Below are 26,251 nucleotides of genomic sequence, written 5' to 3' on the forward strand. Positions count from 1 at the left end.
TACCTTGACTGCATCAGTTTGGCAAACTTCTTGCAAAGTCTGTCATTTGTAGACCCAAAAATGATATCATCAACATAAATCTGGACCAGAAGTAAGTCCTTTCCATGGTTGATGTAGAACAGTGTTTTGTCTATTGTTCCTCTGTTGAATCCACTTTCTAGAAGAAACTGAGCTAAAGTCTCATACCATGCTCTAGGAGCTTGCTTAAGTCCATAAAGTGCTTTATCAAGCCTGTAGACATAATCTGGATATTTGGAGTCTACAAAGCCTGGAGGTTGTTCAACATATACTTCCTCCTCCAATTCTCCATTGAGAAAAGCACTTTTCACATCCATTTGAAAGACAGTAAACTTTTTGTGAGCAACATAAGCCAAAAATATCCTTATGGCTTCTAACCTAGCAACTGGTGCAAATATTTCATCATAATCAATTCCCTCATGTTGAGAATATCCTTTTGCAACCAGCCTTTCCTTATTCCTTGTAATTATTCCATCACTGTCAGTTTTGTTTCTGAATACCCACTTTGTACCAACAACAGATCTATTCTTTGGTCTTGGCACTAGGGTCCAGACTTTGTTTCTTTCAAATTCATTTAACTCTTCCTGCATTGCTTGCACCCAATCAGCATCTTGAAGAGCTTCTTCCACTTTCTTTGGCTCAGTCTGAGAGAGAAAAGAATTGTAAAGACATTCGTTTGAAGTACCTATTCTAGTTCTGACACCTGCATCAGGATTTCCAATTATCAAATCAGGTGTATGTGATTTTGTCCACTTCCTTGCAGATGGAAGGTTTTCTCTAGAACTGGATGCTCCCCCATGATCCATGCTGTCTTCATTTTCATTTTCTGATGCTCCCCCTGAAACTATGCTCTCTGAGTTGGATTCTTCAGAATTTAGATTTTCAGCACTATCAGAACTTGGCTTATTAGAACTTGATGAATCAGAAATTGAAGATCCAGACGTATATTCTGATGTTTCTTGAGATGTGGTAAGATCTTGAGTATGCTCCCCCTGCACAGGTGCATCTTCCTTTGGCGTAGTCACCACAGTTTCAATAATATCAGAGTTTAATCCATCAGAATTTACAGCATCAGGACTTAGACTGTCAGGATTTTCAGTATCAGAATTTGAGTCTTCATTTTCAAATCTCAGCTGATCATGGTCAATAAAATCTTCAAGACCAGTAATCTTCTTGTCATCAAATGAGACATTGATAGATTCCATGACCACTTTTGTTCTTAAATTATAGACTCTGAAGGCTTTTGTGGAAAGTGGATATCCAACAAAGATTCCTTCATCAGCTTTTAGATCAAACTTGGATAGCTGTTCAGGATGAGTCTTGAGAACAAAACACTTGCATCCAAATACATGAAAGTACTTCAGATTTGGCTTCTTTTTCTTCACCATCTCATATGGTGTTTTTCCTTGCTTGTTAATGAGAGTTGCATTTTGAGTAAAACAAGCAGTCTGCACAGCTTCAGCCCAGAAATAGGTTGGAAGCTTTGCTTCTTCAAGCATTGTACGTGCGACTTCAATGAGAGTTCTATTCTTCCTTTCAACAACTCCATTTTGCTGTGGAGTTCCAGGTGCAGAAAATTCCTGCTTTATTCCATGGTTTTTGCAGAACTCTTCCATTATCAAATTCTTGAACTCAGTGTCATTATCACTCCTTAAGGTTTTCACAGAATCTTTGACCAATTTATCCAGATGTTTGACATGATCAATCAAGATAGATGCAGTTTCACTTTTGTGTGCAAGAAATACACCCATGTGTATCTAGTGAACTCATCCACCATGACCAATGCATATTTCTTCTTTTCAATAGACATGACATTTACTGGACCAAATAGATCAACATGTAGTAGATGATAAGGCTCAAGAATTGATGATTCAGTCTTGCTCTTGAATGAAGATTTTCTTTGTTTGGCCTTCTGACAAGAATCAAAAAGGCCATCAGGAACAAATACTGACTTTGGCAGTCCTCTCACAAGATCTCTCTTGACCAGTTCATTTATATTGTTGAAATTTAAATGAGAGAGTTTCTTGTGCCAATTTCAGCTTTCTTCAATTGATACTCTACTCATCAGACAGATTGCAGAACCATCAGTACTTGTTGAAAGCTTAGCTTCATAAATGTTACCACGCCTGTATCCTTTCAGAACAACTTTGCCTTTAGATTTACTCACAACTTCACAGTGTTCTTCAAAGAAATCAACATGATAACCTCTGTCACATATTTGACTTATACTCAGCAGATTGTGTTTAAGTCCTAAGACCAGAGCTACTTCTTTAATGATGACATTCCCAAGATTGATATTGCCATATCCCAATGTTTTTCCAATGTTGCCATCTCCATAAGAAACACTTGGGCCAGCATTCTCCATAAAGTCTGATAGTAGGGCTTTATTTCCAGTCATATGTCCTGAACATCCACTGTCCAGAACTAGGATATTTTTCCTGTTGCCCTTTGTTTCAGCAGCTTCAGAACTGCTCTCAGCATTTTCCTTATCAGCATTTGCCATCAATGCATAGTTCTCCTCACTTTCAGAGTCTGAGGTGTCTGTCCAGCTTTTCTGCTTTGTGACAAGAGCCTTGCCTTTGTCACCCTTTACCTTCTTGCAATCAGGAGATATGTGGCCTTTCTCACCACAGTTATAGCATTTGACATTGGTATAATCTCCTCTATCAGACTTTCCTCCTCTGTCTTCAGATCTTCTGAAATTCTTCTTATCAGAACTTATGCCTTTCCTGGAAAACTTCTTTCCCTTCCTGAACTTCCTGTATGCAATCTTTGTGATCCCTTTCACCATAAGAGCACACAGCTTCATCATCTCCTCATCAGCATCAGTCTCAGGCAAGCTTTCAGAATCTGAGTCATCATCACTTTTAGAACTTGATGACTCAGTATCAGACTTTGTGAAAAGAGCTTTACTCTTGTCTTTCCTTGAAGTAGCTGTCTTGGGGGATTCTTCTTCAGCCTTAAGAGCAACTGTTCTTGACTTTCCTCCTTTTCTCTTGCTTCTTTGTTCCATCTCAAGTTCATGAGTCTTGAGCATTCCATAAATTTCATCAAGAGTTGTTTCATCAAGATTGTAATTATCTCTTATTGTTGTTGCCTTCAAATCCCAACATTCAGGAAGAGCTAACAGAAATTTAAGGTTTGAATTTTCAAGATCATACTCCTTATTAACCAGTGACAGATCATTCAAGAGTTTGACAAATCTATCTTATAAATCAGTCAATGATTCATTAGCCTTTGAATCAAAGTGTTCATACTCTTGAGTGAGTATTGTCTTCCTGTTCTTTTTAATCGTATCAGTTCCCTGACACCTTGTTTCCAGAGCATCCCATATCTCTTTAGCAGTCTTGCAGTTAATTACCCTGTTTGACATTACATTATCAATGGCACTATGCAGTAAGTGTCGTACCTTAGCATCCTTAGCAATTGATACGATATCTTCAGCAGTATAATCACTCTTTTCCTTTGGTACGGTTTTTGCTGCTTCACCTGCAACTGCAACAGCGAGCTTGGTTGGTTTGTGAGGCCCTTCCTTGATTCTATTAAGATATTCTGGATCTGTAGCTTCCAGAAACATGGTCATCCTCACCTTCCATATGGCATATTCAGATGGTCTCAGTATGGGAACTCTGATGGTTTCAAATCGACTTTGAATTTGTGTCTTTGGAGGTTCTTCAGTTTTGGTAGGCTTAGTTGGAGTTTTTGTGTCAGACATGATTGTGTTTGGATCTTTAACTATATGTGTGTTAACAGATAGGCTCTGATACCACTTGTTAGGTCACACACACTGTAGAGGGGGTGAATACAGTATATAATACAATCAAATCGAACTTTAATATCTTAAGTAACAGAAAACAAACTTTATTGAAACAATAAACTCTGTTACAGTATGGAACTGTTATCTCTCAGTGATGAACAAATATCACGAGAGCTGCTAGGGTTACAATGAATAATCTTCTCGAATATGATAACACTTGTAGTGTAAACCCTATGTCTGTGTTTATATACTACACAGTTACAAGATAATCGCTAATTGATATGGAATATAATCCTGCTTCCTAAAATATATCAATCAAATATCTTTTCTTCCAAGTATTCCATTCTTCACGGAACTCCTTCTTCATGCATATCTCTTCTTATGTTTATCTCGATCTTCTTTCCTTTAATCAGCTACTTTCCTTATCTAATCGTCCTTCAGCACTTAAGTTCTGATATCCAACTTCTGATAATTATCTCTTGATAATATAAGTACTGATATCCTTAAGTCCTGACTTCCAGTATAAGTACTGATTCCCAGTTAAGTACTGATTTGTCCTGTTAAGTAAGATCTGAAAACTAAACATAAATCGTATTAGCCATGACATTATCAAATATATCTAACGTTATTCTATAATAAGCACCTCCATACTAGCTATAGTGTCACCACACAAATGTCTATGAGAACAGACATCCTTCATAATGAAGCAAACATAGTATGTACCGATCTTTGCGAATTACTAATTACCAGTTAGTAATCCTACGACCAGGAAATATTTAAGTTTAGAGTTATCATCTTTTAGTTCTCATTATTATGATCTCATCATAATCCATAAAAAGCTTTACTCTAAACTATGGTATATCTTATTTAAACACTTAAATAGATAAAGCCCGCAATAAAACCAAAACAAGTCTTTTATTAATATCAATGAAATCAAAATAGATTACATAAAAGTTATTCCTAAATTATCATACATGATTGGACTTAGGACACATCTCTTTCAGCACAACCCTATGTTGGTACAACAATCTCCCATCTAGGTCAAACGACTCTTGGACTACGTTGAAGACTAAATTTCAGACAAGATTTTCAAGCAACGACAAATGGGGCAAAATTACAGCATCCTTGATTACGATGCGACAACGACCTAGAGAATCCCTGAGAAGCAATTTAGGTCATTTTCATCAAGCTATATCTGAGATAACAGACCTAGAGGAGGCTTTGGCGGTGAATTATTTAGCAGCAGGCATTGATGGAAGCCGACATGGCATTTTACTAGAAGAACTCATAAAAAAACACCCTCAACACATTCATGCGGCGTCCCAAATTGTTGAACACCGTATGACACTCCAAGAGGCAGTGGGTAGTATAAGATCTCCACGACGCTCTAGTTACAAATATGATAGGTCAAGAGCTCATAGTCCCCGAACTCCGAGATCGCGAGGATATAATTCCAAATCCCCTCGATGTTCACCAGCAAGAAGAGACAATAGAAGGGAAGAACATCGAACCCCGAGGAGCCATGAATATCAACGACGGTCGATATCAGATCAAAAATGGCAACCCCGGGACAGAAAAGATAAAGAGTTTACTAAGCTCACAGTTGATAAAGCAACAATTTTGGCAATTTTAAAAACGGAACCCGACTTTCGACCCCCAAGGCCGATGAAGCCGAGTCGTCCTCCGAGCTCTCGGTATGGCGACTATCATGAAGATACTGGACACACTACAGAACAATGCTACCAATTAAGCAATCTTATTGAATTAAAAATTAGGAAAGGCCATTTCGTCCATTATATCGAAGGGCAAGGCCAGACTCATCAGAGACAAGATGATATAATAGTCGACGTAATCATCGTGTGTTATGTCACCGGAGGCATGTCAAACAACTCTCGCAAGTCCTACGCTCGAGAAGTGTGTAATGTTAATCCTCAATGTCCCAAAAGGTACAAGCCTTCTCCATCTCTTGTCATATCTTTCTCGGTCGAGGACTATCCCCCAAACATTATACGAGGCCATCAAGATGTGCTGGTTATCACTGCCAAAATCGGCACTAACACAGTAAAAAAGATCCTTGTCGATAACGGTAGTTCTGTCGACATCCTCTATCATCATGCTTTAGGGCGAATGGATACAGGCGATAGAAAGCAAGAAAATACCCATTCACCTTTTTATGGCTTCACAGGTAATGAGGTGAAAGTGGTCGGGACAACTGACATGCCCGTGCTTTTCGGCACAATGCCTTGCCAAGTATGGAAGATAGTTAAGTTTCACGTAATAAGTGCAAACTCAAGTCACAATGACATACTAGGTCGAACGACAATCTCGACATTAGAAGCCATTACGTCGATCCCCCATCTAAAAATGAAATTCCCGACTGAGTTTGGAGGGGGAGAGATGTGTGGCGACCAAGCGGTGTCACGACAATGCTACTTTACTACCGTCGTGCATAAGAAGCAAGATAATGATGCTCAATATGTCAACAAAGTCGTTCAGATAGATCCTAGTAACATCATCGACAGTCCCAGGGATTCCTCGTTCTCACTTGTCGGTGAAACGGTCGAGGTTGCGATTGATGAAAACTCCCCCGATAAAACGGTTAAAATTGGAAAAGATTTAAATCCTCAGATAAAAGATGAATTAACGAGGTTGCTACGGGGGTTCTAGGACATATTTGCATGGTCACCGTCTGACATGCCTGGAATTCCAACCGACATTGCAAGACACTCCATGCATGTTGACCGTCAAAAGAATCCTGTCAGACAAAAGAGGCGCACTTTCTCAGAAGAAAAACATCAAGCTATCGACGAAGAGCTTGATCGACTTTTAGTGGCTCGTTTTATCGAGCCGGTGAAATTTTCTAATTGGATAGCTAATGTTGTCCTGGTTAAGAAAAGTAATGGAAAATGGAGAATATGTGTTGATTACTCTGACCTCAACAGAGCATGCCCTAAGGATTATTATCCTTTGTCGAATATAGATCAACTTATCGACGCAATGGTTGGTCATGAACTGCTATCTTTTATGGACGCGTTCTCAGTCTATAATCAAATTAGAATGGATGATCAATATTGGGAACAAACGGCGTTTATCACACATCGATGTGTCTTCGCATATCGAAACATGCCTTTTGGGTTAATCAACGCCGGTGCGACATTTCAGCGTATGATGGATGAAATATTTAAAAATCAGTTGGATCGAAACCTCGAGGTGTATGTCGATGATATGATAACCAAGTCAAAATTTTCAAGCGGTAATTCCCCCGACCTTCGAGAAACCTTTGAGAACATTCGTCGTAATAACATGTAAATCCTTTAAAATATTATTTTGGTCTAACGTCTCGAAAATTCTTAGGATTTCTCGTCTCTCAACGAGGAATCAAGGTTGACCCCTCAAAGATAAAAGCCATATCTGAAATGAAAGACCCTTCGACCATTAAAGAGGTTCAATGTCTCACTGGATGTATAGAGGCCCTTCGTCGTTTCATACCACAAGCCTCTAAAAAATGCAGTCCTTTTTTTAAGGTTATCAAAGAGGCTTCAAAGAACAAGAAGTTGATATGGGATGATCAATGTAAAGAAAGCTTTGACGCATTGAAAACTTTCCTAACAAGCCCACCAGTTTTAGCAAGAGCATTGTCTCGTGAAGCTTTAAAAGTGTACATCTCAGCCTCTGATGGGTTGGTAGCCTCCGTTTTGGTCAAGGATATCGAGGGACGTGAAGCCCCAGTTTACTATGTCAGCCATACTCTGAAAGATGCAGAAACTCGTTATCCGCATGTGGAGAAACTAGTTTATTCTCTTGTTATAACAAGCAGGAAGCTCCGTCACTACTTTCAAGACCGCTTTATAAAAGTCAAAACCGATCAGCCCTTGAAGCGCATCTTGCACATACCGGATATGACAGGGCGTTTCGTCGCTTGGACGGTCGAACTTAGCCAATTTCACATCAAATACCTACCCCGGATTGCAATGAAATCCCAAATCCTATTAGACTTTGTTGTAGAATACAATTTTGACACACCTACAACTGAGGAAACACTGTTCCCACAGAAGGATTGGGCTCTTTACGTCGATGAATCCTCAACAACATCATCAGGGGGCACATGTGTGATATTAATCAGTCCAGAGGGCTTCAAAATATAACAAGCTTTGAAATTTTCATTCCCAGTATCAAACAATGTAGCCGAATACGAAGCTTTGTTAGCAGGACTACGCCTAGCGATTGAGCTGAAAGTGAAAGTTTTAGAAATATTTGGCGATTCCCAGCTTGTCGCCAAACAACTGCAAGGTGAGTTTAAGGCACATGATATTCGAATGTCGACATATTTGAATTTGGCTATTTCCTTGTTGGAGAAAGTTTCATCATGGACAATCAAGAACATTTGCAAGGAAGAAAATCAGTGGGCTGACGCCTTGTCCAAATTAGCATCATCTGTCTTCGCAACATCAGAGGCAATTTATATCGAGGAAAGAAGCGTACCCTCTATTGATATGGATACTCCACCCGTCGACATGCTGAATGTCAATGAAATCTCCTATGCTGCAGATTGGCGTCAACCTATTTTGGAGTACATCTTTCAAAACAAGTTGCCCCAAGATAAGGGTGAAGCCAGAGCCATATCATACAAGGCAAAGAACTATTGTGTGCTAGAAGGCAAATTATATCGACGAGGGCTCGTGGAGCCACTACTCCGATGCTTGGGACCGGAAGAGTCTCACACCTCGATAGTCGAAGTCCATACAGGAATTTGCGGGGATCATTTGGGTGAAAAAACTTAGCTCTTAAAATAATGAGGCAGGGTTTGTTTTGGCCAAAAATGCGAAGTGACTGTGAAAATTTCGTGCGGAAATGCAAGTCATGTCAGTTATATGGATCGGTGTCTCATCAGCCCTCGGTGGAAATGATTCATGTTGTCAACCCATGTCCTTTTTATCGATGGGGCATAGATATCGTGGGTCCTTTCCCGAAGTCCAAAAACCAAGCTCAGTACATTGTCGTGGCTGTTGACTACGCAACAAAGTGGATCGAGGCCCGACCCCTGGCCAAGATCCGTGAGAAGGAGATGATCGAGTTTTTGATGGAATATATTGTATTCAGGTTTGGGGTACCAAGAATCGTGGTAACCGACAATCGAACCCAATTTGTAGGAGAAAAGTTCATAGAAATACTTTCACAACTCAAGATTAAACACATCAAATCCTCTGTGGCCTACCCTCAGGCTAACGGGCAAGTTGAAGTCTCTAACCGCATAATCTTACAAGGTCTTAAGAAAAGGGTCGATGAACTGCCAAGACCATGGGTCGATGAGCTGCCCAATGTTCTCTGGTCCTATAGAACGACCCTAGGAGCTCGAGAGGTACATCCTCTTTCAAAATGGCTTTTGGTTTGGAAGCTGTTTCACCCGTTGAAGTGTATCTTAACTCACCAAGGGTCAAGTTCTTTGATGTTGAAGCTTCGCAAGAGGGAATCCAACTTCATAATGTTCTTATGGAAGAAATTAGGGATGAGGCATCAATGAGAGTTCTCCAGCAGCAAGCTCGTACTGCAGCTTATTTTAACAAAAATGTCAAGGTCAAACAACTTTTAGTTGGGGATATGGTCCTTCGGGAGTTGGTAGCTTCGCAACCTACCATCACAGAAAAGTTCAAAGCCCTATGGGAAGGATCGTATCAAGTAACAGAGCTCGTGGCACCGGGGACCTACCGATTGTCTACGCTTGACGGGACTCCCATAAAAAATGCTTGGAATGCAGTCCACTTGAAGAAATATTTTCAGTAAATAATTTATTTGAATTGTATGAGTGAGAAGTGTCAGAACTATGACTATAAAAAATTAATCTTAATGAAAAGGGGTTGATATGAGATCCCCGTTAAGACCCTCCTTAATTTATTAATTAAAGTTATTTCTCACAAGTACTTTGCAGCACATGAGTCGCGATAATCTTCAAATTAAGACGTTTCGGTCTATTAAGTATTTCTTATCCATACTCACGCGAATGGTTCTTTAAAACTCGGGGTTAACAAAATGATAAAAGTTGTCATTAAATAATACAAAGGGAAAACATGCAAGAAGTAAAATCCTAAATCTTTCGCGTAAGGCAACGAGTATGGATTAGGAACCTTGGTTACACTTTGTCACTAGATGGGTGAAAAATGAAAAACCAAACATAAGTTATTATTTCTAACATAATCGCATTCCCATATTACCTGGAAAATATAAAAAAAACACATGAAAGCATCATGTAAATTTTTTTGGGAAAAATATCCCAACTACAAAACCCAAAGCAAAAATATAAAACAAATCTAGTAACTTAAATTAAGAAAATTCTCTCCTCAAACACGGATAAATCTTTTTTTCCTGGAAGCATCAAGGAATAACCAAAGTAATAATAACTTAGCCATCATCCTAAAAAGTAGATAGTCTGAAAAATATTCAAGTAAAATAATAAATCCAAGGATTACATCATAAACGAGGCATCCCTCGCCTTCAAGGGTCGACATGATCAGCAGGGGCTTCAGTTTCCTTACGCTCTGCAGCATAATCTTGCAAATAGTCTTCAAAGCAATGGCCTGATACGTCAAGCCCGTGAACTCAAATCTCTTATAACATCGACCATATCCGTCTTCCAGGGCCCCGACGATGTCCTCTACCCCTTTCTCTACTTCTAACTTTAGTTCAGAATTTTCTTTCTCCAAGGCCTCATACTTCCCACGGAGGTTGGATACCTCGATATCCAAAGCTTCACGGCGCTTCGTTTCACTACTCAGTGAGATCTCCATATTCTTCATTCCAGATCCAATTTCCTCCAAGTCTTTCTTAAGACGGTCGTTGTCAAGTTCAAGGTCACTTATCTAAAAAAACAACAAAAGCTCCACCATGATAACCAAACATATAAATACAGAATGATAAAAGGAAAAGTTATAAAATAAATTAGCTTGCCTTGGTCCGACAGCTAGAGCTCGCTTTGGATAGCTCGACAACACGACCCTTAGCCTCAGCTAAATCAGTGGAAAGTTTTTTCTTTTCATCCCTTAACAGATCACGCCCCTCCTCAACCCCGAGGCAGGACTTCTACCATCATCAACTTTGTATTCCTCAAGAATGTGCAGGACATCAGATAAAAACTGATAAAATAAAAGAGGCAATGATGTCAAAATAAAATAAACCAAAAGTAAAAATTTCTTTTGATCACCAGAATTTAAACAAAAAGTGGTGACGTTAAATACCCTTCCGGCACGTCCCAAGCAGCGATCAACAAGCTCGCCCTGCGACCTCTTCGCATAGGCACTAGAATCAAAATAAAATAAACCAAAAGTAAAAATTTCTTTTGATCACCAGAATTTAAACAAAAAGTGGTGACGTTAAATACCCTTCCGGCACGTCCCAAGCAGCGATCAACAAGCTCGCCCTGCGACCTCTTCGCATAGGCACTAGAATCTTGCAGAAGATTAAACACACGAAAAGCTCGAAGGGGGACAGTCGACCCCCAGTCCACCTTTCAGACGGTCAAATTTCCACACGAATAACCTCTTTACTGGCCTCAGGGTCAACTGTTGGAAGCATAATCCCTCGGTTACCAATTATAGTTAACGTTTTATTAACACCACTCCCCGCAACATCCTTGAGAATTTTCTTACCTGCAACCTCTGGTGCATCAACAACAACACTTCGGGATCTTTTCCGAGAAGGATTCCCCACTCCTACACAGATGACACACTCAGAACCACCCATGGTTTTGTTCCCTTGGTCGTCTAACAATTCAATTGAGAGCGTCTGTGAGGAGGGATTCTGCTCAACCCTCGGCAGGTCGACAGCTCCAACCTTTGACTTCTTAACTAACAACATCATAGCCTTGTCCATTTCTGCCAACACCCCACTCTCCAAAAAAATCTTCAAGGTATTTCCAGCAATTGTAATAGAAATAATTTGACAAATAAATTGTTATGTTAATTAGACCAAAGACAAAAGAGAGGAAACAAGGAACAATATAGTCACCACAAGATACAAGTAATAACATCTTACAATGGTGCTCCTCGAGAAACTTAAAATCTTTCAAATCATTATGTGTATAGACAGGTCTCGACCCCTGAAACCTATCAAGATAGGCCGCATCGTATTTATCAAGATTGTTTAGATATTCGAGGGTCGATTGCGTCACCTTACGACATGGTCTAACGAACTATAAATCTTTTTCCCCAATGTAAACCCATTTTGGGTGATAACCCGAATTAGAGGATTTAACACTAACAATTTTGGGACGCTTACTTTGGGTATCGAAGTAAACCTGTTCGTTGTGATAACGAACACAATATATGGAGAAAAACAATTTTACAGATGGGATTCTATCTCTCTCGTTACAAAAAGCTATGAAATCGCTAATCTGGGCCACTGAATTAGGCGACAACTGCGCAATCCCATAACCTATAGCTTCGTACATCGCTAAATGGAAAGGATGCATTGGAAGTCGGAGCCCGTACTCAAACATGATTAACGGCACACCGTGCATACCAAATTCCGGCATCACCCACATATGATCTTCAGGGGCCGGAATTCGCAACCTATATCCACCATTTAAATCGACCCGCGACTCTAGTTTTGTCATATTTAATCGATGGTTAGAGAAATGGCTTATGTAATTCAGACTATTACCACGTGGAAACTCGACCCGACCCAATTCCTGACTCTCACGAAGAACACTCTCCCTATACGCTAACGTTCGAGGGCTCATTGGCTGAGATACCTTTGACGCTATCTCGACACCAGTAAAGAGATCCTCTTCATTCATAAAGTCGAACAATTTACAAGAATTCAAATTAGGAATCTCCAAATTATCTAAGTTAATGGCGGATTCCTCATCACCCTCTTCTAGAGGACGTTTTTCAGGGTTCCGAAAAGGGTTTGTTTTAGAAGAGGAGGAATCTAGATTGGCCATGGAAAATGGATGAAAAACACTAGAAGTAGATAATTAAGTAAGAACGTGAATACCCAAACTCGAGAATGGAGACGAAAATTAAAGAACTTAACCTTGCAAGACCCAAGATCAAACTAAAGAAGAAATATTTAGAGGTTAGAGAACTTACTGTCGCAGGGGAGAACCGAGAGAGATGTTAGATCTTCTTAAAAATGCGGTAGCGCCTTGTGGTTAAGTGACAAGGAAGATGAAGGGACTCCCCATATTTAAATTAACATATGCTTCACAATCACTTTTGTCTATCTCTATTCGACCCGCGTAAAAATAACGAAAAGAACAAAATAATAAATAATAATAAAAAGGTAGCAAAAAGGTAACGAAGTTCAAAATACATATAAAGCGGGAGGTGTAGCCGCAATAACACCAGTTTTTATATGTTTGTTGGCTTACATATATTTTAATTCATTTTTCTTTACTCTAACTTGTTTATGCAGATTTTAATCAGGAACCTAGATGGCAAATCTAAAGATATTGCAGTAATATTCGCGCGGGATAAATATTGGGGCCAAAGGAGAAGAGAAAGATGTGGACCTTCAAAGGAGACTTTAGTATAGGAGTTTGTGATATAAAGCCCAACACAGGCCCAGTTGTAAAGGGAAAAGTTGATTAAGGGCTCCCTATAAATATAGAATATTTGTCTTACTTATAAGGGGTTGAAAAATAAGTATCAATAATAAAGAGTATAGTTCCTCCAATAATCATGGCTCATTCATCAAATAGCAATGGCAAAGGCATAGCAGACCTGTATATTAACTGCGTTACATGTAAACACTACTGGTGATCCGATCCTGTTTTGAATATTTTTGTTTTTTTGGAGGTTTTCTTAACCATGAGCCTGAATGTTTTCTAAACATTCTCTCAAGTACGAGCAACTGGCATTCATCCACAGGTCAGAAATGTGCTCTTGTAAATGATTTACATGACCTGGTCTTAATTCTTAAGTCCAGTTTATGGATAGAATTAGGGAATTAGTGAGTTTGGAATTAATGTAATAAGTTCACAGGACTTATTAGTTAAATCAAATTTTATATTATCACGGGTACCCCATTTAATATTTTTTTTAAAATAATTAAATTAGTCATAATTTTTTATTAAAATTATAATTTAGTTAGTGCCAATATATTTATTAAAAAATTGCATTATAAAAGTAATTGCTAATTTATAATATTAGTTTAGAATTTTATAGTATCTTAAAAATATTTACTAAATAATTAGAAAATTAAAAATAAAAAATTATATAATATAGTACATATGGATGAATATACTATAATAACATCTATAAATTTATTAATAAAATATTGTAAATTTATATGGAGTCCTGTTTTTTATGGAGTCTTAAATTTCACTTACGTTTTGCAATTAAAATGTTACTTAAAATATTGTAAAAAATATTATTTTTCAAACCATTTTATATAAATATAACTATTTAAATGAAAATCATGCAAATCTAATATATTTTACGAGTAATTTATATATATATATATATAGTGCAATGTAAAAATGTATGCTCTGCAATCCAAAATATATTTTGTATAATAATATATTTTATAATTTTAATCTCATAAATCGTATAAAATAGTGATATTTATACAAGATGATTAGCAAAATATGTTCTGTAATATCATAATTTCACATCATTGTTGACTCAAGAATTAAAAAAAAATGAGGACTCCATAGACTTAGGTCGTAATTCGTATTTATCTTATATGCCTTTGATTTGATTTTTTTTTTTACCATAAAAAACCCGCAGCCGCGCAAGCGCTACCGTTCGGGTGCATACTGAATAAATCCCACGAATTCACGCAATAACCTGTAAATCACATGAATTAAAATAAACCGTACTTATCTTTGATTTTGAATAATATTCATAAAGCTTAATGTTTTAAATTCTGATTTGAATTTTTAATTCAATTTTCACAAACCCACTTTGAATTTTAATTTTAGACCACCCATGCCAACATAAGCTCTATTCGGTGCTGGTAGTTTAAAATTTTGATTAATAAAATTAAATTAAACTAAATTCAAGTACAAAACTGAAATTACATTTTCCGCCAACCCGAGTCCGAATCCGGAAACACGGCCCAAACTCATACATCACAAACCCAATTTCTCTCAATTTTCGCGCCAAAATCTCTCTCTCTCTCTCTCTCTCTCTCTCTCTCTCTCTCTCTCTCTCTCTCTCTCTCTCTCTCTCTCTTTCAATTGATCAGTTTAATTGAGCTTCAATATGCAAGAATTAACAACGTCGTCGGCGGGGGCGAGTTCTCCGACGCTAATAAAACCGATAAACAAAGGCGTGGTTCACAAAATATGCGCCGGACAAGTGATTCTAGATCTCTCGTCGGCGGTAAAGGAGTTGGTTGAGAATAGCTTAGATGCCGGTGCAACCAGCATCGAAATATCGTTGAGAGATTACGGTGAAGAGTCTTTTCAAGTTGTCGATAACGGTTGCGGCATTTCACCAAACAACTTCAAGGCATGTCTCAGTCTTGTTAGTTTCCGTAATTTTTTAATTTGTATTTACCATTTTTACCTGGCTTAATATTTTTAGGCGTATAAGCATTGTTAGTTTAGTTAGCATTTTTAGGTGTATTAGCATTTTTACTTTTCATAATATTTTTATATTTTTTGTCGTATTAGCATTGTTAGCTTATTTAATATTGTAGGCGTATTAGCATTTATATCTTACATAATAATTTTAGGTGTATTAGCATTGTTAGGTTATGTGATATTTTTAGTTTAATTAGTAATGTTAGTATACGTAATTTTTTCAGTTGTGTTAGCATTGTTAGTTTATGTAATATGGTTGTATTTGCATTTTTAGTGGTAGTAGCTTTTTTAGTTAATGTTATAATTTTAGTCCGATTAGCATTGTTAGTTTGTGTAATTTTTTAGTTGTATTAGCTTTGTTAATAAGTTGTATTAGCATTGTTAATAAGTTGTAATAGCTCTTATTGGCATTGGTAGTTTACGTATTAAGTATAAAATGTTATGTTTATTTTTAGTATTAATAAGTTGTTAGTTGGCTCACTCGACTCGTAAATTAACTTGATTGAATGATCCAAATGCCACGTGAAATACTTTGATCGGTTATAGCATATTTAAATAAGATGAAACTACATGGATTCATCATTCATGTAAACATAATGCCATAATGCCACGTCATCTGGGAACAAATTGTGGTACCTGTAACACTACTCAATGCGATTTGTTCCTCTTATTAACATTTCTAGTTGATTTTATATGTTTTAGTAATGTTCTTGTGGTTGTCAGTTATCTTAATTATTGAAAATTGACGAGTTTTTTCGTGGCTTACGGATGGGGTTTCTTGTGTATATACATTTTTTTGGGTGGTTTTGGTTGTAAATTGATTGCTTTTGAACTAAAAATAGTGGAATCTCAATTAATCAACACTTTATCACTTAAGAACTCCGATTATAAAAAAACATCATTTTGTAATTGTCGATTTGGTTGTAATATAATTATTGATGACCTTGATTATATAATACATTTTGTGAGTAAGAGACCATAAATCTGTAGAGGTTTAACTTTATGCACTTGTGTTTTAGAGACTCTTTGATATAATTTTTGGAATATATATAATATTGAGGTGGTACTATCTTGTAGGTTTTGGCACTTAGGCATCATACTTCAAAGTTAGCAGAGTTTCATGATCTTCAATCGCTGACGACATTTGGCTTTAGAGGGGAGGCCCTCAGTTCACTCTGTTCTTTAGGGAATTTGACAGTTGAAACTAGAACAAAGAATGAAGCAGTGGCTACTCTCCTAACCTTTGATCGGTCAGGTTTATTGATAAAAGAAGATAAGACAGCCCGTAAGATAGGTACTACTGTTACCGTTAAGAAGTTGTTCGCCAATTTGCCGGTGCGAAGCAAAGAATTTCATCGCAACATCCGCAAGGAATATGGAAAGCTTGTTTCTTTATTAAATGTAAGCTTTATGTCCGATTGCATCTGTTGATTCTTGAAGTAGCTTGTGGTAAATTCTCTTCCAGCTTTAAGCTAAAGTTTTCCGCTTAGTTCTTATTAATTTCTGTCTCGCAGTTATAGGCACCTATAATTTGAATTATATTTGCTACTGGGCTATTCTTTAAGAAATGGTTAAGATGTTGAGTTTAGATTTAGGGGCTGCAATATTTTCTTTGAGCTTCTATATGCTACGATTTTGCTATCACATTTGTGCGTGCGTGCAATGAACTAGAAATTAGTTGTAAGTATAGATTCTAAAATATATTTGTTTATACTCCTTGTTTCTTATGTACTAGGCATTTTAAGACTTAATTAGGACCAACCTTTTTCATATTGGTTGCTGCCCGTCACTGCACTGTGCTGAATAATTGCATTGTATTGAACTCAGAACAGGTTTTGCATACTGGTGGCAACTCATTTACATAAATTCTGCTATTTAAAGTACATTAAATGTGGTGTGGGATATTTTGAGTTGGTTTTAAAGTAATTTGTACTGTTGAATTACTAAGTTTTACCAACTCCTAATAATATTTGTCTGCAAACGAGATAATTAAGTATGTAAGTAATCTGATACTGTAACAATCTTGTGGGTTATATGTAAATTGTAATGTTATTGGAATTATCTTCTCACTAGAATCCACATCAATATTCCAGGCCTATGCCCTCATTGCGAAAGGTGTTAGGATAGTTTGCAGCAACACAACAGGTAAGAACACGAAGTCTGTGGTACTTAAAACACAGGGAAGTGGATCCCTAAAAGATAACATAATTACAGTGTTTGGCATGGACACCTTTTCATGCTTGGAGCCCATAAGTTTATGTATATCAGGTAATTGCAAGTTGGATGGGTTTCTTTCCAAGTCTGGACATGGTAGTGGACGATACATGAGTGATCGTCAATTTTTTTTTGTTAATGGTCGACCGGTTGATATGCCCAAGGTTGGGAAGCTTGTGAATGAGTTGTATAAAGGTGCAAACTCCCGCCAATTTCCAATTGCAATACTGGATTTTACTCTTCCATCTAGGGCTTGTGATGTCAATGTAACACCTGATAAAAGAAAAATATTTTTTTCCGAGGAAAATGCCATCTTTGACTCATTAAGAGAAGCCTTACAAAATATTTATTCACCTGGACATGTGAGTTTTTCTGTTAATAGATGTGAGAATCTCAGTAAGCGTGATGATTTCAGTAAGCGTGATGAGGGCTCAAAGTTGTTACTCGAGAAGTTCTCAATGAAAGTCAGTGATGCTAAAGAAGAAGCAGATAATAAGGAACAATGCGAAAATGGTGGAATTAACAGATCATCAGTTGCAGAGGTTCTCGACATTGATGGTACTTCAAAGGCTTGTAGCTTCTCTCGAATTCGTAATAGGCGTCAGAAGAATAATGTTGACAGTACTACAACAGCTCAAGATGCTTCATTGCCTTTAGGCAATGCAAGCAAACATATTGTTGACAGCATAGATTCACCAGGTCGAGCAAGTTCCATCCAGTCGTTGCTTTCAAATTTTGTTACAGTCAGTAAGAGAAAGCGTGAAAGTATCAGTACTGCATTAACTGAGACCCCTCTTCTTAGAGGTGGATCTGTTTTATTTAAGTCAGAGAAAATTAGTCCTCAAATTTCCACTTTCTTATCAACATCTCTGGTGAAATCTCATGAGAATGAGGGTGCCAATATGGTCAAAATTACTGACCTCGGGTCCTCCGAGAAATGTCAATCAGATGGAGCTTGTAATGAAACAGATGATATATCTTCTTGTGGCACTGTGAATAGTAGAGTATATGGACAGGTAAGCTGTAAGCATGTGCTCCAGATTTTATTTCTTTGTCGCATTTCCTTCTCATGTTATGCTCAGGGAGTGAAATTATGTTTTAGTACTCGGTAGAATGGAACAAAAAATCATATATAGCAAAAAAAAAAATAGAACGTACATGTGCTGCACCACTCTAATTTGATTATGATAGCTAATACTCAAGTTTATCACTGTAAGAGGCAACATAAGAAATACTGCTTTTGCTGTCAAAGAGCAGTATCTACTGTACTCCCTAGTTACTGGCTATATATTGTGTTTCTAAATCTAACCTACATCCAGGACTTGATGATTCAAGAGCAACAGCTGTCTTCAGCTGATTCAAAATTACCTGTAACAACTACAAATAACATCAGTTATGATTCGAGGGATACACTAGCTATGCCTATGCTAGTGCAGTCTTCCGGTTTAGCTGCAGATGCTTCAGAGCGTGCTTCCGCAATTAATACAGGATTTACATTGAACTTCAGTTTCAAAGACCTAAAGACGAGAAGGGATCAAAGACTGTGTAGATTGAAAGCCATCAGTTCTTCTAAAGAAAGAATGAAGTTTGAAACGTAAGTAATGTAATGTATTCATATTTATAAAACTTAATCTTTGTTTTTTTTCTATAAACTGATTTGGTTGTCAATTATATCATAGGTGCTACACTGCTGCAACACTAAAATCATCCCAACTTGAGAATATTGATGGCAAAGAAGAGGCTTTAGCAGCCGCTACGAATGAGCTAGAAAGGCATTTTAACAAAAAAGACTTTGGTCGAATGAAGGTAGTTTTCTAATTATGCAGTAACATAACTTTTTATCAGATGGAGTTGCAATTATAGAAATGAAGTTCAGCAGAAGAAAATAACGGGAATATGTGTACATCTTACTTCTGCATTTTTGCACAATTGTCTCCTTAAAATGAGAGTTCGTCTAAATTGTTAAAGAGAACTCGTGTACAAGAAATTTGTCTTGTTCTTGTTGCAAAAGGAAAAAAAATGAGGTTTTTAATTTGTCACAGCTTATACATAAATTGATGCTGATGCGGAAAATATAGATGTTTAAGATCATACCATTATAGATGTTAAGAAATTTGGAAAAGAATTTAGAAGACACGTATCTCTAAAGAATTTGGTTCTATAGCGCCTAATAGGACTTATGCTCTCATATGTTAAAAATTTACCCCTTTAAAAGTTTTACTTTCTGTAATATTTGAGAAATAGTTTTTATGGTCAAGCTGCAAGAAAATGTTGCTTTAAATGCTCATATTTGATATGCTAAACATACTTAATCAGACAGCTGAGTTTTCTATTTAAAGTTGTTAGCTCATAGATTTGACATATTTTCCACATCCAATAGACAATTGTCTGACGTAAAAGCTAATATGTAGCGGAACCTGATTTGCCTGTCTTTTTCCAAAGTGAAAAATTTATGCTGTAGAATGAGTATCTACCATAAAGAAATTACTCTCAGTTTCTTATAGACCTGGTTTTTAATTGAAAATTATGAACTGGTTTTATTCTGATGGCTGTCATTGGATGTCTAACAGACTATAAATGAGTATTAGTGTGAGTATCGGGTTCATAAAACGTGTAAAACAGTTGGATCTATTCTGTCTTGTGCTTTTCATTATTTTGATAACTTTTACTAAACAAATTTGCTGTTTCCACAGTTCCAAAACTTCTTCCATTAACCTGGTTCTGGTTTATTTGAGTTCCAGATTTTCTTTGTATTATAACGATGAACTGTAGCTTATGCCATTTGTTTTCTAGGTGATTGGTCAATTCAATCTGGGGTTTATAATTGGCAAGTTAGGTAAAGACCTATTTATTGTAGATCAGGTAATTTTGACTCATTCTTCTTCTGTTTCCCATGACTGCAATTTCTAAGTACTGGCCTATTGGGAAGTGTTCAACCAGGGTTTATTTAAACCTGGTATCCTTTTTACTCTGAGTAGTAATTATAATTTTTGTGATCTTGGTATACTTCTTTCTCTTCAGCATGCTGCAGATGAGAAGTACAATTTTGAGAGGCTGTCTGTATCTACAATTTTAAACCAACAGCCATTGCTTCGGTGAGAATTCACTTTTCTTGATCAGTTTTGCGTTTACTGAAATCAAATGTTTTAAATCAATAATAAATTTGGTGAAGAGTTGTTGAATATTGATTTGGAATTTGCTTACTGTATGCTATTGCATTGCACATTTAGTGCTGTAGGACATCTGAAGAGTGTGTCCCAGTAACTACTTTAAAGATATAATTGTAAGTTGGGTTGCGAGTTGATCAAGCAGCTATATTTATTCTTGTAATTTTCTCTGTGTCTTATTTGTCATTATGCTTCTGAATTCTGAAGATGAAAGAGAAAGTATCCAAATTTTTTATTTTCAGTACAGTCAAGCAATATAATTACTATTATGACAGTTATTGATTGCAACTAGACCTGACAATATGTACCCGACACGAAAATTTAGTATTTGGGTTTACACTTCTAGACACACAAAACAAAGAGGTACTTCATTTCATATTTGGTTTTCACCTAATCTTGTGATGATGCTTAAATAGCACATACTGAATCCTTTTCTATTTTGAGTTTTGTTATTCAAGACTTTCCTAACTTAATTTTATTGTAGACCAATGAGTTTGGAATTATCCCCCGAAGAAGAAGTAGTTGTTACAATGCACATGGATACCATCAGGTAATATAAATCAGGAACATGTTTTTTTGCTTCCAGATGTTTATACATCATTTGATATTTATCTTGAGCAATTTCTATCTATCTAGGGCCTTAATTTGTTTAAATTCTCTGGTAACCCTGCTTCATAGTTTCCTCTTCTTCTTTTTTTTTTTCTGTTGGCTTTATGATATCTTTTTAGGGCATATTTGTCTTACTAATTAATAGGACATGTAAACGCAAAATTTTACTGTCTTGCAAGTGTAGTCTGTTTCTTTCTTGTAGTTTTTCTCTTCGACTGTGATGATAGTTTTTTGATCTGTTGTTCTTAAGCGATATGGAGGTGGTTTTTAACAGGTCGTGGTATGAACTTGTGTTTTAACTTTTCAGGAAAAATGGATTTTCTTTGGAAGAGGACTTGTATGCTCCTTTAGGGCAACGATTTAAACTAAGAGCTGTTCCTTTTAGTAAAAACATAACTTTTGGAGTTGTAGGTAAGCCATCTCAATCAATTCTGAATTCCTGGGCCACTTAGTTCTTCAACTTTATCCACCAATGTTGAGATCCGATGTGTGGATTGAGCCTTTTTTTGTAATGAATATATAATATTAAGATTAATACAAACACATGGGCTATGTATGGTTTAGATCCAATTTTAGGAAGTAGAAAATGTCTGAAATAGAGATTTTGCAACTTTGAGCAGTATGTTACATAATGTGTTTGGAATTAATAGTAATCCTTTGCATGGTTCCAAAGAGTTTTTAAGTCTACTTTCCATTGCTAGAAATTATCAGTAGGGCTTCATGCTTGCTTAGAGCAACTCCAATAGAGTCCTAACATGTTCCTTAAAATATTATTACAAAAATGAATCCTAGTGTTTTAGGATATTTAATTGTAAACTCCAACAACATTCCTTATAAGTGTATCCTAGTAATATTTTATTATTATTATATTTAAACTCTAGTTATGCATTTGATATGGAGAAGGAGAGAGAAATAAGTTTTTTATTCTTAAAAGTGAAGGTAAGGGATCACTAATGGTCATGAGTGGAGGATGCTAACTTTTTAAGGAAGCACTAGGATGCTGTTGGAGCTCTATTTTATACAAGAATCCTTAAATTTTAGTTCAGGATCTTAAATAGCTAACTTGTTGGAGTTGCTCTTGATACTCCTGACCACAAGGGGTAATTTGCCAGATAATTGCCTTGATAAACTATCCTGATCTGATTCTTTAGAATTAGAAACTATTAAAGCAAATGGATGTAAAATTATTATACTAATATGTCCACCTATTGCCCTGCAAGAGTGCTGTTCTTTTCTTTGCAGCCTTCCCTTTTTATATCTCTTTCTGGGTCATTGACTCATTTCTGTCATTATAACCAATAATTAGAGCACATTTAGCCAAAAATTTATTGTAATAAGAGCACATCCTGGGCTGTGCTCTACTAGACCTTAATTTAGTTCTCCTTGGGGACACGGGTCACTGCTCAGACAGACACCAGTCAATACAGACAGGACTAGGCCCTCCATTTAAAATTATTTGTCATGCTCATTTACAGATCTGAAGGAGCTGATCTCTATTCTTGCCGATAGTCAAGGTGAATGTTCGATGATTGGTAGTTACAGGATGGACACTGCTGATTCAGTATGCCCACCAAGAGTTCGTTCAATGCTAGCTTCACGTGCCTGTAGATCATCAGTTATGATTGGAGTGTCACTTTCTAGGATTGAGATGCAGAAGGTGATGATTGTAATTGTACATCTAATTTGTTTTTTAATTGCCAAAGGCAATCCTTGTACAGCAAGCACCAATTTATTGTTATTTGCATCTATATGTTCATAGTAGACTTATTTTTCTTAGCCCCTGCATTTTTCAGATAATTAAACATTTGGCTGACCTAAAGTCTCCTTGGAACTGTCCGCATGGCAGACCAACAATGCGGCACTTGGTTGACCTAACAACTGTAGACGGAAGGTCGGATTCTGAAGATGAAGGCTCGTGACAAAGGAATACTGTTTACCTGTGGTTCATAGGTTCATTAAAAAGTGCCTGTGAAGTTTAAGCTTATTTATACGATCATGGTACATAGTCTGACCGTGTCATGAATCTGTAGATGTGGTTTTACAAGTTTTGGTGCAAGACTAGCCTCTCTGCAAATTGGAATTTGTATTTTTGTATATACTTCTCCGTCCATCTTTGCAAAGAACGACTTGTTTTGTGTCTACCGGTGTTTTTTTTTTGTTCAGATAAACAGAGAACTGGTATACTTCAGTAAATAAAGGAATTCAACCCATTTGTTCATAGTTGTACTAAATTTAAGAGAAAATTGTGATGATACTTGTATAGACATAAAAATAAAGCAGTAGACCAAGCATTTATTTTATTCAATAATAGTCCATGCTAATACACAGAAATCCTCGAAATTCCTACACAAGGGCTAGGCCATAAACATTACAAAAGGCATGTTGATAGCAGATGTTTCTTTGTATCGCATCGCCTACCCATGAAGATATTGAGGATGACCATAGTTTCTTACATAACCATTGCCATTGTTGTAAACATAGTAGCTTTGTCCATATCCCTGATAAAAGTCATTGTAATAAGCTTGCATCTCAGCACCATCTTTCAGACATTGTTTATATCTCTGACGTTGTTCGAATTCAGGCATATATAAGTTCTGAGAGCATCCTCCAGATTGCAAACCAACAAGGAATGCTGTTTTGTCAGTTTTCCCCAGCACCTTAAGCAGTATCTTCGGATCCAACTTCCCAGATACTTGAAACATGCCTTCACCATACATCTTCAAACTAGATATCTCTGTATACATAAAAAAAATGAAGTACTTAGCAACATCATAACGAGAGTGTTCAATTATCATAAAAACGTAAGGGAAAAAAAATTATCACCTAATTTGGTCTTTTTCAAGATTTTTGCCATAGTTGATTCCCATACCACAGTTGGATCTACTTTCACGACAAAACTCTACATCCACCAAAAAAAATATGTCAAGAATTAATATGCATGCGTCACGTTACATAAAAAAGAAAATTATATCAAAAAAATTATGTCAAGAATTAATACATATGCGTCATATTATATAAAAAAGAAAATTACATACCGTGAAGGAAGAAACGGGCTTCTCCTTACTTTTGCCAAATCCAAAGCAAGCCAACATGTTTTGTTATAATTCTTCAAGAACAAATGTAAGGATAAAAAAATGGATTAGGGTTTATGATTTATGGTTTTGTAAGAACAAAATATGCATTCTTACACGTGTATATATAATACTTGGAGGAGTGGTGATAACGGAACAAATGTCTATGCATGGAAATTTTGTGCGAAAAATCTTTGAATATATTTAGGTCATATTAATTGCCTAAATAGTGATGATAGTTATCTTTAATACTGGAATCTTTTTTCTTCAAAAAATATATCAAAATCTCTTTATCATTTAATTGCAAATCACACGGCTACAAATTCTCACTCATATATCCACATTTATATTTATTTTTCCTCTTGACAAAAAAATATATATTTATTTTTCCTGTATTAAAATTTTCATATCGTAACACCAAAACATATACAATATAAACTATGACTAGCGCTAAATATCCCAAATTAATTCCTAATTTTTCTGGTAGAATGACTACTTATTATGGAAAAATTTGTCAAATAAAAGTATTATACCTAAGCAACTGAGAACGATTTTCAAAACTAATTCAGGATATCTAGCATTTTTTGTGAACTGTGCGCACATAAATTTTTATCCAAATTGGCTAACATGTTATAAGGGTAAGATTTTTAGGTGACCAAATATATGATTTACATTTTAGATAACATATTCGAAAAGATTTCGGAATTGGATATTTTTCCTATTTTATGAAAAACTCATGCTCTATGTTTTACAATTTCCAAAATTGTTTCTACATTAAAGCATATTGGAGGAGTAAATCTCGGCCCATCCCGGATATCAGCCACATGTGATTTTTGTTCCATTATAGAACTCGGCCCAGTAGAACTTTAATTTTTAGCTAAAGTTGGCCTAGTGTTATTTTTATTTTTGGACTAGTCCAAGCCCAATTCTATAAAGCACGGGTTCGGTACAACTAGAGATGTACAAAAGGTCAACCGGACCGGGTTTTGACCGGGCCTTAAAAAGCCCGGGCTTTGACCGGGTCGGGCTTTTCGGACTTTGACTTTGACCGAGCCGGGCCGGATCGGGCTTTTCGGAAATATCAGAGCCCGGTTTGGGCCCTTGAGGCGGGCCTAACAGGACTTTTTTTCGGTCCGGATCGTTTCGGGCCGGGCTTTTTCTAATTTAAATTGGATCGAGTTTTATTAGAGATTTTAAAGACTACATATGTTAGCAACTAGATCATCGTAAAAATGCATTAGTTTACATGGAATATTTTATGAAAACATTACTTCGTTGAAAACATTTAAGTTCGGCAAAAAATAAACATGTTTATATAATAATATGTTTTATCATTATTATCCAAATATATCTAGTGTATTTACTATATCATCTTTTATTATTTATGCAATGAATTATATAAATAATATTATTAATCACAAATATGTAAATATATATGTGTTTAAAGTATTATTTATATTTATAGTAAATGTGAATTCATAAATATATAAGAAAATATATTAGAATAATCATATTTTAATCGAGTTTTCTCGGGCTTTTAATCGGGCCGGGCCGAAGCCCGGGCTTTTAACCGGGCCGTACTTTGCCTAAAAATATAGGGCCCGTCGAGACCCTAAGCCCGGGCCAAGACCGGACCGGGTTTTGATCGGGCTTTGACCGGATCGGGTCGGGCCAGATTTTCGGGCCCGGGTTTTTTGTGCATTTCTAGGTACAACACTGCTTGTCTACTATCGCTTAAATTTGCTCCTTTTTCAGCTAATTTTATAATACTGTTATGGTATTTTCTACCTTCTTTTTCGGCTAATCTTATAACTTTGATCATACATCTCCTTTTTTCAGCTCATTTAATTACTTTCAATAAGAGAAATGATACGTTCCCCAACTTTTTTCC

The 26,251-nt window shown here is 36.5% G+C and overlaps 2 protein-coding genes across 2 annotated transcripts; one reads left to right on the forward strand and one right to left on the reverse strand.

Moving 5' to 3' along the window:
* Positions 1–14,837: 14,837 nt before the first annotated feature.
* On the forward strand, positions 14,838–23,507 carry LOC141693892 (DNA mismatch repair protein PMS1). Its single transcript, XM_074499079.1, has 11 exons — positions 14,838–15,225; positions 16,377–16,700; positions 17,393–18,529; positions 18,833–19,107; positions 19,193–19,319; positions 20,307–20,375; positions 20,535–20,608; positions 21,165–21,230; positions 21,597–21,700; positions 22,765–22,946; positions 23,083–23,507. Exons 1-11 carry the CDS (start codon positions 14,977–14,979, stop codon positions 23,206–23,208), a joined length of 2,733 nt encoding a protein of 910 aa, XP_074355180.1. The 5' UTR covers positions 14,838–14,976; the 3' UTR covers positions 23,209–23,507.
* A 48-nt stretch (positions 23,508–23,555) lies between these two features.
* Positions 23,556–24,482, reverse strand: LOC141693893 (uncharacterized). The gene is made up of 3 exons (XM_074499081.1): positions 24,325–24,482; positions 24,113–24,188; positions 23,556–24,023 (listed from the first exon to the last, which is right to left on the reverse strand). Exons 1-3 carry the CDS (start codon positions 24,379–24,381, stop codon positions 23,704–23,706), a joined length of 453 nt encoding a protein of 150 aa, XP_074355182.1. The 5' UTR covers positions 24,382–24,482; the 3' UTR covers positions 23,556–23,703.
* Positions 24,483–26,251: the final 1,769 nt, after the last annotated feature.

The sequence above is a fragment of the Apium graveolens genome, chromosome 10 (genome assembly GCF_009905375.1).
Source record: "Apium graveolens cultivar Ventura chromosome 10, ASM990537v1, whole genome shotgun sequence".
NCBI lineage: Eukaryota > Viridiplantae > Streptophyta > Magnoliopsida > Apiales > Apiaceae > Apium > Apium graveolens.

Excerpts from the sequence above, each read along its gene's own strand:
- LOC141693893 (XM_074499081.1), bottom strand. The coding sequence starts at position 24,381 with ATGTTGGCTTGCTTTGGATTTGGCAAAAGTAAGGAGAAGCCCGTTTCT. Across the intron at positions 24,189-24,324 it reads AGCCCGTTTCTTCCTTCACG|AGTTTTGTCGTGAAAGTAGA; the intron begins GTATGTAATTTT and ends TGGTGGATGTAG. Across the intron at positions 24,024-24,112 it reads CTTGAAAAAGACCAAATTAG|AGATATCTAGTTTGAAGATG; the intron begins GTGATAATTTTT and ends TTATGTATACAG.
- LOC141693892 (XM_074499079.1), top strand. The coding sequence starts at position 14,977 with ATGCAAGAATTAACAACGTCGTCGGCGGGGGCGAGTTCTCCGACGCTA. Across the intron at positions 20,609-21,164 it reads AACCAACAGCCATTGCTTCG|ACCAATGAGTTTGGAATTAT; the intron begins GTGAGAATTCAC and ends ATTTTATTGTAG. Across the intron at positions 21,231-21,596 it reads ATGCACATGGATACCATCAG|GAAAAATGGATTTTCTTTGG; the intron begins GTAATATAAATC and ends TTAACTTTTCAG.